Source organism: Dama dama, chromosome 1 (assembly GCF_033118175.1).
Source record: "Dama dama isolate Ldn47 chromosome 1, ASM3311817v1, whole genome shotgun sequence".
In the NCBI taxonomy this organism is placed as follows: domain Eukaryota; kingdom Metazoa; phylum Chordata; class Mammalia; order Artiodactyla; family Cervidae; genus Dama; species Dama dama.
Window position 1 is genome coordinate 54,549,341 of NC_083681.1, and position 12,141 is coordinate 54,561,481.

Here is a 12,141-nt window from a genome sequence, read left to right on the forward strand (position 1 = left end):
CTTTCTACCGTAAGGGTGGTGTCATCTGCATATCTGAGGTTATTAATATTTCTCCCAGCAATCTTGATTCCAGTTTGTGCTTCTTCCAGCCCAGCATTTCTCATGATGTCCTCTGCATATAAGTTAAATAAGCAGGGTGACAATGTACAGCCTTGACGTACTCCTTTTCCTATTTGGAACCAGTCTGTTCCATGTCCAGTTCTGACTGTTGCTTCCTGACCTGCATATAGGTTTCTCAAGAGGCAGATCAGGTGTTCTGGTATTCCCATCTCTTTCAGAATTTTCCACAGTTTATTGTGATCCACACAGTCAAAGGCTTTGGCATAGTCAATAAAGCAGAAATAGATGTTTTTCTGGAACTCCCTTGTTTTTTCGATGATCCAATGGATGTTGGCAATTTGATCTCTGGTTCCTCTGCCTTTTCTAAATCAATCTTTAGAACCCTCAAGTAGTAGCTTTTTGCATTTTACCTATCATCTGTGGCAGTTACTTGAGGGAGGACCAGTTTGTTAGGTCAAACTTATACTCTCTTGAACTTTGTTATTCTCTTATATCAAACGCAGAACTCCTTATGTTTTATTATTATGTATATATTTGCTTTATCTCCTTAGTCTTCCCTGGTAGCTCAGCTGGTAAAGAATCTGCCTGTAGTGCAGGAGGTCCCGGTTCAATTCCTGGCTTGGAAAGATCCCCTGGAGAAGGGAACAGCTATCCATTCCAGAATTCTGGCCTGGAGAAGTCTATGGACTGTGTAATCCATGGGGTTGCAAAGAGTTGGGTACAATTGAGTGACTTTCACTCACTTCACTTCATCTTCTTAGCTGGACCTGGGTTCTAGGCCTGATATTGCTACTGAGTCTATGAGATTAATGGGTTGGATTAAATATTTTCTAAGGAAAATTTTATACTTTCTTTGTGGTTAAGTAGGGATAGGTACAATAGAAATAACCTGTAAATGACATTTTGAAGCAAGTTTGTTAACTTACAGGACAGCTGCCATAGATCTAAAACTTTTTTTCAGGTTGTTAACTGTTTCCACTTTTGGTGGGAAACAATAGAGATGAATAATGCCCTAAATCACTCAAGTCCCCTTTGTACTCTAAAAATTTTAAAGATCTCAAAGAATTTAGAGTATATCTATTGATAATGTGTGGGTTAACAAAAGACAGCTGAATCTGCACATTTACTTCTGCAGTCAGTCTGTTGTGATATCACAGATCTTACTCTGGAAAACTCAGCCATACAATTATGAGAAAATGAGAGTGAAAAGGGGAGATAGCAGCTTAGTAGTATTATGAAAATATTCTTGATCTCACAGACTCTGAAATGGTCTTTCAGGAACCCTCATGTTTCCTGGACCCTGCTTTGATAACTTTTGCTTAAGTCTTTTTGACTCCCAGTGTAATCTACAAGAAGAAAATTGTCTAATATGTCCTTTACAGATTGGTCTGTCATTCTGAAATGAATCTTTAACATTTGCGCACCACTGTCTTTATAAAGATGCATAAAAAGGAATGTGTGTGCTTACAAATAGATGGATATATCTCTGATTTTCAGATCAGATACAGAATATCCAATTAAAAATGATGCATTAGTGATGCACTTATGACATCTGTTCTTAGAGTTAACAAGTAAGTAGAACACAGAAACCCATTGGAAGATACTTATGGAACATTAAGATCTTTTAGTGCTTTGGTTCATTTGAAAGGAAGCAGAATTATATCCCACTTGGGTGGAGTTTGTTTATTCATCAGAAATTAGAGCCAACAATCCTGGTTTTGAATGACTTGATATATTTCTGTAAATGGGCCAGTTTTTGCACATGGACTGTGACACAAACATACTATACAAATGCCTTCCTGTATTAGTTTAGTATTTAGACTAACTTGTACCCTTAGTTCTTTGATTCTAGTAAATACAACCCATTTGAGCATGTACCCTGCAGTAAGAGCAGATTAACTCTCCTACCTATGCATATCCTTGTGTTCTCTGAAGAGTTGTTTTTCTTTTCTAGTTTGTTCCTCCACATAGGTAGAATCTAGTTTACATATTTTGTGGAAAAATTCAGGTTAAGGAAAATGAGCTGTCTTTGGAGACAATGATAGTTACTGAGAATTTATATATATAGTTTTTCCCTCAGTAACATGAAAACACTGATCTCTCCATTGGATTACCAAAGACACCCAGATTGTTTCTTGATTCCTCTTTCTTTTATGATAAGTGTCCTCAGTGACTTTTGGTTTTTGTTTTTACAGGGAGTTGGCAAAATGGGTTTGGTCTCCACTAGACCCAAACCCTTAGAAAGCAGAAACCATTTCTCATTTATCTAAAAAGAAACGTGGTAGGCCCTTCATAAATATTTGATTTGTTCAGAAAAAAACTTGCATAGAAGTGTCTTGTATTTCATAAAATTTTCCAGTCAAATGTAATAATAATGATTGGAAATAAGCTTTACTGCTTGTTTTCTTGGCTTGAATGTCTTTAAGAGATGATCATACCATCTGTTTAGAATCAGTATTTCAGAGATGAGGAAGAAAGCATTTTGGGTGAGAGACGATAGCTGTAAAGTAGTTTCCACACGATTACCAAAAGTCGTTTTCCATGCCCATTGCCCCAGCAAGGCCACACCAGCACTCATCTCACTGAGCACCCGCGCTTTCTCATTGTCTGGGAATCAAATGGAGACGCTGAGTTTTTTCTTTTAAAAGTTTTCCACCAGCTCATCCCAGGGCTTAGTAACCTATTCAGTTTACTTAATGAATTTTGTGTTTTCTCCCCATTAAAATTGTACCTAGTATATGTCTTGGGAAAAGGTCCGTTTAGTTTAGAATTTTGTCAGAGAAAATCGTGAAAACCATATTCTTGACCCTGGATAAAGACTTAAGAGGGAAGGGCACATACGTTCATAGTGTGGTGATAGTGTGTGAAGGCAAACATGTGCAGGTAGATATATGTTCATTGTGGGGATAGGATTTCACATTTTATCTGGAGGCAAATTCTGGCAGGATATTTGGATTAAAAGGGAGGCAGAGTTAAGTTTAAAGCATGATTTTATAGGTTTAAAAAGGAAATATTTTTATGGAAAGATAAATAAGCAAACTTAATTTAGCAGATTTAATTGATTCTTTGGCAGAATGTGTCTGGGATTTGTTTTATGAAATGAAGATTCAGTAAAATTGACTTTTTTGAAGTACAGTTCCATCACTTTTAAAAAAAATGAATTTTGTGTTTTAGAGTAGTTTTATATTTACAGAAAAATTGTGCAGAAAGTACCGAAAGCTCCCCACTTCCATTTCTTTTGTTGTTAACATCTTGTATTAGAGTGGCACATTTGTTACTGTTGTTGAATCAATAATATTCACTCTGTATTGTATAATTCTGAGTTTTGACAAATGCACAATGTTTTTACCTTTACAGTGTCATACAGAATCACTTCACTGGCCTAAAAATCTCCCACACTTCACCTATTTATCCTTTTCTCCCTCCCTCAGAACACCTGGCAACTGCTGATCTTCTTATGGTTTCCACAGTTTTGCGTTTCTTCAGAATGTAACATCTGTTCAGTTCAGTTGTTCAGTCGTGTCCGACTCTTTGTGATCCCTTGGACTGCAGCACGCCAGGTTCCCTGTCCATGACCAATTCCTGAAGCTTGCTCAAACTCATGTCCATCAAGTCGGTGATGCCATCCAACCATCTTATCCTCTGTCATCCACTTCTCCTCCTGCCTTCCATCTTTCCCAGTATCATTTTCCAGTGAGTCAGTTCTTTGGATCACGTGGCCAAAGTATTGGAGTTTCAGCTTCAGCATAACAGTCCTTCCAAAGTATGTTCAGAACTGATTTCCTTTAGGATTTACTGGTCGGATCTTCTTGTAGTCCAAGGGACTCTCAAGAGTCTTCTCCAACACCACAGTTCAAAAGCATCAGTTCTTCAGTGCTCAGCTTTCTTTATAGTCAAACTCTCACATCCATATGTGACTACTGGAAAAACAATAGCTTTGGCTAGATGGACTTTACTGTTGGCAAAGTAATTTCTCTGCTTTCTAATATGCTGTCTAGGTTGGTCATAACTTTTCTTCCAAGGAACAAGCGTCTTTTAATTTCATGGCTGTAGTCACCATCTGCAGTGATTTTGGAGCCCAAGAAAATAAAGTCTGTCACTGTTTTCATTGTTTCCCCATCTGTTTGCCATGAAGTGATGGGACTGGATTCCATAATCTTCATTTTTTGAATGCTGAGTTTTAAGCCAACTTTTTCACTCTCCTCTTTCACTTTCATCAAGAGGCTCTTTAGTTCCTCTTTGCTTTCTGCAACAAAGGTGGTGTCATCTGCATATCTGAGGTTATTGATATTTCTCCCGTCAGTCTTGATTCCAGCTTGTGCTTCATCCAGCCCAGCATTTTGCATGATGTACTCTGCATATAAGTTAAATAAACAGGGTGACAATATACATCTTTGACATACTCCTTTTCCAATTTGGAACCAGTCTGTTGTTCCATGTCCAGTTCTAACTGTTGCTTTTTGATCTGCATACAGATTTCTCAGGAGGCAGATAAGATGGTCTGGTGTTCCCATCTCTTGAGGAATTTTCCACAGTTTGTTGTGGTCCACACAGGCAAAGGCTTTGGTGTAGTCAATAAAGCAGAAGCACATGTTTTTCTGGAATTCTGTTGCTTTTTCTATGATCTAATGGATGGAATTTGATCTCTGGTTTCATTACCTTGCTAGTGTGTGAGATGAGTGCAATTGTGCGGTGGTTTGAGCATTCTTTGACATTGCCTTTCTTTGGGATTGGAATGAAAACTGACCTTTTCCAGTTGTATGGCCACTGCTGAGTTTTCCTAATTTTATGGCATATTGAGTGCAGCACTCAATGTAACAATGTAACATAGGAATGTAACATAGTTGGGATCATATGGCATGTAGCTTTTTCAGATTGGTTTCTTTTACTTAGCTATATGCATTTAAGGTTCCTCCATGTCTTCTCATGGCTTTTCATAGCTCATTTCTTTCTATTTTCTTTTTTTGCTGAATAATGCTCCATTGTTATTGGATACGCCACAGTTTATCTTTTAACCTTTTGAGGTATATTTTGGTTGCTTCCAAGTTTTAGCAATTTTGGATAAAGCTGCCATAGACATTTATGTGTAGGTTTCTGTGTGAGCACAAGTTTTCAGCTCATCCGGTTTAATATCTAGGAACACAGTTGTTAGATCATATAGTAAACCTATGTTTAATTTTGTGAGGAACTGCCAGATCATCTTTTAAAATAACTATACCATTTTTCATTGCCATCAGTTAACCGTGAATGAAAGTTCCGTTGCTCCACATCCTTGCAATCATTTAGTATTGTCAGTATGTTCGATTTAAACCATTCTAATAGTTGTATAGTGGTATCTAATTGTTGTTTGAGTTACAGTTCCCTGATGACTTATTACAGTGACAATCTTTTCATATGCTTATTTACTTTTTATGTTTTTTATATGCTCTACATTTTCTTTGATGAGGTTACAGGTCAAATTGTTTGCCTATTTTTTAATTGGGTTGTTTATTTTTCTGTTGTTGAGTTTTTAGAGTTCTTTGCACATTTTGTATTCTGTTCCTTTATCAAATAATTGGTTTTCAAATATTTTCTCCCAGTCTGTGGCTTCTCTTTTCATTCTACTAATAGTCATTTTTGCAGAGCACAAGTTTTAATTTTAAAGAAGTCCAGCTTAGCAGTTTGTTCTTTCATGGCTCATTGTTAGGTGCTGTATGTAGAAAATCATCTCCCAGCCTAAGGCTACCTAGATTTTCTCCACTGTTATCCTTTAAAAGTTGTGTAGTTGTAGTAATTTTTATTTTACATTTAGATATGTGATTGATTTTGAGTTAATTTTTGTGAGATGTATAGGTCTGCATCTAAATTTTTTATTTTGTTTTTGTTTGTTTATATGTGAGTGTCCAGTGGTTCCAGCACCCTTTGGTGAAAAGGCTATCCTTCCTCCATTGAATTGTTTTTATTCCTTTCTCAAAGATTAGTTGGGGACCATATTTCTGGGCTCTATATTCTGTTCTCTTGATTTGTCTCTTTCTTCTTTTGCCCATACCCAATTGTCTTGATTACTGTAGCTTTATAGTAAGTCTTGACAGAAGATAGTGTCAGTCTTCCTACTTTGTACTTCTCTAGTATTTTGTTGGTGATTCTGGGTTTTTTGCTTTTCTCTATGAACTTTACAATCAGTTTGTTGATATCCACAAAATAATTTGCCAGAATGTTGCTAAATCTATGGGTCAAGTTGAGAAACATTGATATATCTTAATAGTATCTTCCTATCCATGAACATGGATAAGTTCTCCATTTTGGGGGGTTGTCTCCTTTGACTACTTTCATTGGAGTTTTGTAGTTTTCTTCATGTAGCTCTTCTACATAATGTGTTAGATTTATACCTAAGTCTTGTATACTTTCATGCTAATATAATCAGTGCTGTGTTTTTAATTTCAAATTCCCATTACCCTTTGTTGATATGTGAGAAAGCAGTTGACTTTTGTGTATTAAGCCTGTGTCATGCAACCTTGCTATTAATAATCACCTATTAGTTCTAGGAGGTTTTAGATTGGTTTTTTGGTTTCTTTTTTGTTATTGTTGAGTCTTTGGAATTTTCTGCATAGACAATCAACCGTCTGTAAACAAAGATGATTTCATTTCTTCTTTCCCAGTATATATATAACATCTTTTATATCCTCTTCTTCCCTTATTGCTTAGCTAGGACTTTGAGTACATGCTTAAGAGAGTGGTGAAAGTGGGGAGCATCCTTGTGTTGTTGTCCAGCATAGGAAGAAAGCATCTGGTTTCTCACCATTAAATATTTTGGCAAATATTAGTAGGTTTCTTGGCAAGTATTTTTTACTGAATTGATGAAGTTCTTCTTTACTTCTAGTTGAATTTTGTTGCATGCTTTTTCAGTATCTATTGATATGGTTATGTGTTTTTTTTCTTTAGCCTGGTTGATGTGATGAATCCATTAATTGATTATTGAAAGCTGAACCTTTGTCTTACATACTTGGAATACAGTTCATTTGGCCATGGTATAATTCTTTATATATATAGATGACTTGATTTGCCAATATTTTGTTGGGGATTTTGCACCTATGTTTATGAGAAATATTGGTTTGTAATTTTTCCTTCTAGTGATGTCTTTGATTTTGATGTGAGGATGATGCTGGCCTCATAGAATGAGTTAGGAAGTTCTTCTGGAACTTTTGGGAGAGATTTTCAAAAAATGGTATTATGCCTTATTTAAACGTTTGGTAAAACTCATCAGCGAAACCATCAGGATTGGTGCATTATGTTTTTGAAGGTTATTAATTATTGATTTAATTTCATATATATATATGTATAAAATCTACCATAACTACCATAACTCACACTGGGAGAAACAGATAATCTGAATAGACATACATATATACATATACATATGTGTGTGTGTATATATATACTATTTCTCCTACTGTGAGGGGTGTGTGTGTGTGTGTGTGTGCGCGCGCGCGCGCCTGGGTGGATTATCTATTTCTCCTACTGTGAGGTGTGTGTGTGTGTGTGTGTGTGTGTGCACGTGTGCACGCGCACACATGCCTGGGTGGATTATCTATTTCTCCTACTGTGAGGTGTGTGTGTGTGTCTGTGTGTGTGTGTGTGTGCCTGGGTGGATTATCTGTTTCTCCTAGTGTGAGTTATGGTAGATTGTCTTTCACGGAGTTGATCCGTTTCTTCTAAGTTATCAAATTTATGGGCATAGAGTTGTTGATAGTATTTTAAATTTTTCTTTTAATGTCCATGAGATCATTGTGATAATCTTTCTTTCATTCCTCATATTAGTGGTTTCTGTCTTTTCTTTTGGTTAGTCTGGCCAGAATTTTATCCGTACTGACCTTTTCAAAAACATAGCTTTTGGTTTCATTTACATTGTGATTTTCTTCATGTAATTTATTCTGTTTGGAGTTCACTAACTTCTTGAATTAGTAGATTTATTTTGCCTAATTTGGAAAATTTGTAGCCATTATTTCTACAAGTACTTTTCATTTTTGCCCACTTTCTACTTTCCTCCTGGTTCTTGATGATACAAATCCTAGATCTCTTGGTACCATTCCACAGATTCCTGAGGTTTTGTTCAGTTTGTATCTCTGTTGTTTAAACTGGGTAGCTTCTATTGTTCTGTCTTCCAGATTAAAGATTCTTTTCTTTGTTTCCTACATTCTTCTTTTGAGCTCATTCATTGAGTTTTTTAATTTCAGTTATTAGGTTTTCACTTTCTTTATTGAGATTTTCTATTTTTTTGTCAAGATGTTATGTTTTTTAATTTGTTTCAAGCATGTTCTTAATTCCTTTTTTCACATTAATTTTTTTGGAGTACAGTTTATTTACAATGTTGTGCTAGTTTCTGCTGTATAGCGTAGTGAATCAGTTATACATGTATCCACTCATTTTAAGATTCTGTTCCCTTACAGGTTCTTAATTTCTACTGAAGCATTTTTGTGATAGCTACTCTCAGATCTTTGTCAGATAATTATATTTTCTGTTTGTCTCAAGTGTTGGCACTTGTTGATTATCCTTTTTTATTTACTTTGACATCTTCGTAGTTCTTAATATCATGAGTGACTTTTCAATGAAACTTGTACATTTGGGGTATTGTATTATGAGTCTCTGGATCTTATTTAAATCTTCTGTTTTACATGACTTCCTCTGACTCCTCTGGTAGAGGAAGGAAGAGCAGCCATCTCATTACTGCCAGGTTGGGGTAGAAGTCCAAGTTCCCCAAGGAGCTTCCATTGACACCCGTGTGGCAGATGTGTGTGTGTTTGTGTGTGAGAGAGAGAGAGAGAGTGAGTGCGCAAAAGGAACTGATAGTGTTGATTAGGGATGGGAATTCTAGCTGCCCATGTAGATGATAGGGTGGTTTCAATACCACTGTATAGTAGTGAAAGTTCTCTCTACTTGGCCGCCTCTGATATTACCCAGTAGGGAGGAAGACGGTTGCATTGTTTCAGCTGTAACAGGGCTCCAGGCTCTCCTTGTGGTGTGGTTTGGTTAGTCACTGTTCGGATGGGTTGAAAACACCAGGTCCCTACTTGGGTTTCTCCAAAATCTGTGGAATATTAAAGCACCTTTAGTTTAGCTTGGTAAGGATGGAAGTCTTTTTGTTTCTGTGGATTTGCTTATTTTGGAAATTTCATATAAATGGGAGTCTGTGGCCTTTTAAAACTGGCTTTTTTCAATTAGTATAATGTTTTCAGGATTCATCTATGTTGTAGCATGTATCAGTACTTCACTTGTTGTTATTGCCAAATAGTCTTACTTTGTATATCCACCACGTTTTATTTAACTAGTCATCAGACAGTGCACGTTTGGATTGATTTCATCTTTGGCTGTTATGAGTAATGCTGCTCTAACAGTCATATTTACATTTTGTATGGACATGTTTTTAATTCTGTTGGGTGCAACGCTGCGTCCTAAGGTAACTCTGTGTTGAACATTTTGAAAACTCTGTTTCTTTATTTTTATTGTTTTTAATTCAATTCAATATCAGTCTAATTTCTAATTCCACTAGGGTTTTTTTTTAAGTTGAGTTACTTTTTGGCTGTGGTGTGTCTTCATTACCATGTGCAGGCTTTCTCTAACTGCAGCGAGCCAGGGCTACTCGCTAGTTGCGATGTGCAGGCTTCTCATTGTTGCCTTCTCTTGTTGCGGAGCACGGGCTGTAAGGCACACAGGCTTCAGTAGTTGTGGCTTATGGGCTCCAGAGCATGGCTCAGTAGTTGTGGCACATAAACTTAGTTGCTCTGAGGCATGAAGGGACCAGAGATTGAACCAGTGTTCCCTGCATTGCAGGGTAGATTCTTAACCACTGAAACACCAAGGAAACCCCTTTTTTTATTATTAATTTGTGTCATATTGCATTATGGTGTCAGGAAAGAGGCCTGAGATATTTTATGTCTTTTAGAAAGAACTGTTCTCAGACTTTAGATTAATTTCTAATCTGTATTTTGCTTACATCTGTATTCGTTCCATTAAAATGACAGATGCTGATAATTAAATCACTTAAGAGATCTATAAGCTACATGAGTATTAAAGTGCGTTAAACCACTCACATTTGAAACATTGTGCATGTTGTTATTCTGTCATAACTTTTATATTCATTTAAATTTACCTGTATTTTTAATTATTTAGAAAAAAGAAAGTGAGTGCCTGCAATTAAAAATTTTGGTGCTTCGAAATGAACTGGAAAGACAGAAGAAAGCTTTGGGACGGGAGGTAGTCTTTCTGCATAAAGAGCAAATTGCATTACAGGACAAAGGTGAGTGAAAATACCTTACAAACTCCCTAGCCTCCACATTCAGTGATTTTCCTTTTTCACCATGGGCTTAAATAGTCATCTTTTATAAGTTTACTAAAATAAATTTTAAAAAAATTTTGAAGTATTTTGAAATTGATACATAAAATGTACATACACACACACACTTCACATTTTCAAATTGAACGCACCTGCATAAGCAGAATCTCCCGTCAAGAAACAGGCATTATAAGGACCCCAGAACCCCAGAAGCTTCATGTTCTCTTGCATTCATGGCATCTCTAGCCAGACAACGTGCTACCTTAACTCCATATACCATAGGTTGAGTTTGCCTAATTTTGAACTGTATACAATAGGAGCATATAATATGTACATTTTATGTGCTGGCTTTCATTCAACATTTTGTTTGTAAGATTCATCCCTACTGAACGTAATGTAGTCTTAGTTATTTTAACTGCTAATTGTATTCCACTGTGGAGAAGGCAATGGCACCCCAGTCCAGTATTCTTGCCTAGAAAATCCCATGGATGGAGGAGCCTGGTGGGCTGCAGTCCATGGGGTCTCGAAGAGTCAGACATGACTGAGCAACTTCACTTTCACTTTTCACTTTCATGCATTGGAGAAGGAAATGGCAGCCCACTCCAGTGTTCTTGCCTGGAGAATCCCAGGGACGGAGGAGTCTGGTGGGCTGCCATCTATGGGGTTGCACAGAGTCGGACACGACTGAAGCGACTTAGCAGTAGCAACAGTAGCAGCAGTATTCCACTGTATAAATATGAATTTATTTAATCTTGCTTTTGGCATTTCATTAATTTCTAGTTTGGGACTAACAAATAATGCTTCCATGAGTGGTATAGTACATGTTTCTTAAAGGACATTTTTTAAATGCATTTCTTTTGGATATAAACCCAGGAGCAGAATTACATAGTCATAGGATACACATATCTTCAGCTTTAGTGGGTTGTGTCCAAAAGTTTTCCAAAGTAGTTTTGCCAGTTTACCTCTTCTCCAACCAGGAATGTATCCTACATCCTTGTCAGTGTTTAATACTTTCTGTTTTTGTATTTTAGCTTTCCTGGTGGGTATGTGGTAGCATCTTCTTGAAATTTTAATTTTTATTTCCCTTAAGACTAATGAAGTTGAACACTATTTTGTGTTTCTTGCTGATTGGGAATACTCCTTTTGAAGCACCTATTAAAGTAACCCCCAACTCTGCTTTTTAAAAAATTGGTTTGTGTAATTTTTTGTGTTTTTTATAATTTTTAAAATGTATTTATACTATAAGCTAATTATATATTTATAATTCAGTTTATACTATAACCCAGTATTCTTGCCTGGAAAATCCCATGGACAGAGGAGCCTGGTGGGCCACAGTGGGTTTGCAAAGAGTCAGACACGACTGAGCGACTGAGTGCACACACATGCACACAGACATAATTAAATTGACTCTATTCTGATTATTTTATGACATAAGAAACAGCTCTGCTACTGCTAAGTCACCTCAGTCAGGTCCGACTCTGTGTGACCCCATAGACAGCAGCCCACTAGGCTCCCCTGTCCCTGGGATTCTCCAGGCAAAAATACTGGAGTGGGTTGCCATTTCCTTCTCCAATGCATGAAAGTGAAAAGTGAAAGTGAAGTCGCTCAGTCGTGTCTGACTCTTCACGACCACATGGACTGCAGCCTACCAGGCTCCTCCGTCCATGGGATTTTCCAGGCAAGAGTACTGGAGTGGGTTGCCATTGCCTTCTCTATTGAGATTTAATTAATATACCAAACAGGTCATTGGAAAGTGTATAAATCAGTGTTTT

General features: G+C 36.8%; 1 protein-coding gene across 3 annotated transcripts in view; it reads left to right on the forward strand.

The window, feature by feature from the left end:
• The window catches only part of UVRAG (UV radiation resistance associated), a 316,126-nt gene that overhangs the window by 145,161 nt on the left and 158,824 nt on the right, over positions 1–12,141 (forward strand). For all 3 annotated transcript variants that reach the window (XM_061150663.1, XM_061150645.1, XM_061150654.1), the window contains one exon: positions 10,207–10,333. In XM_061150663.1, coding sequence (XP_061006646.1) covers positions 10,207–10,333 — 127 coding nt within the window. The remainder of the gene's footprint in view (positions 1–10,206; positions 10,334–12,141) is intronic.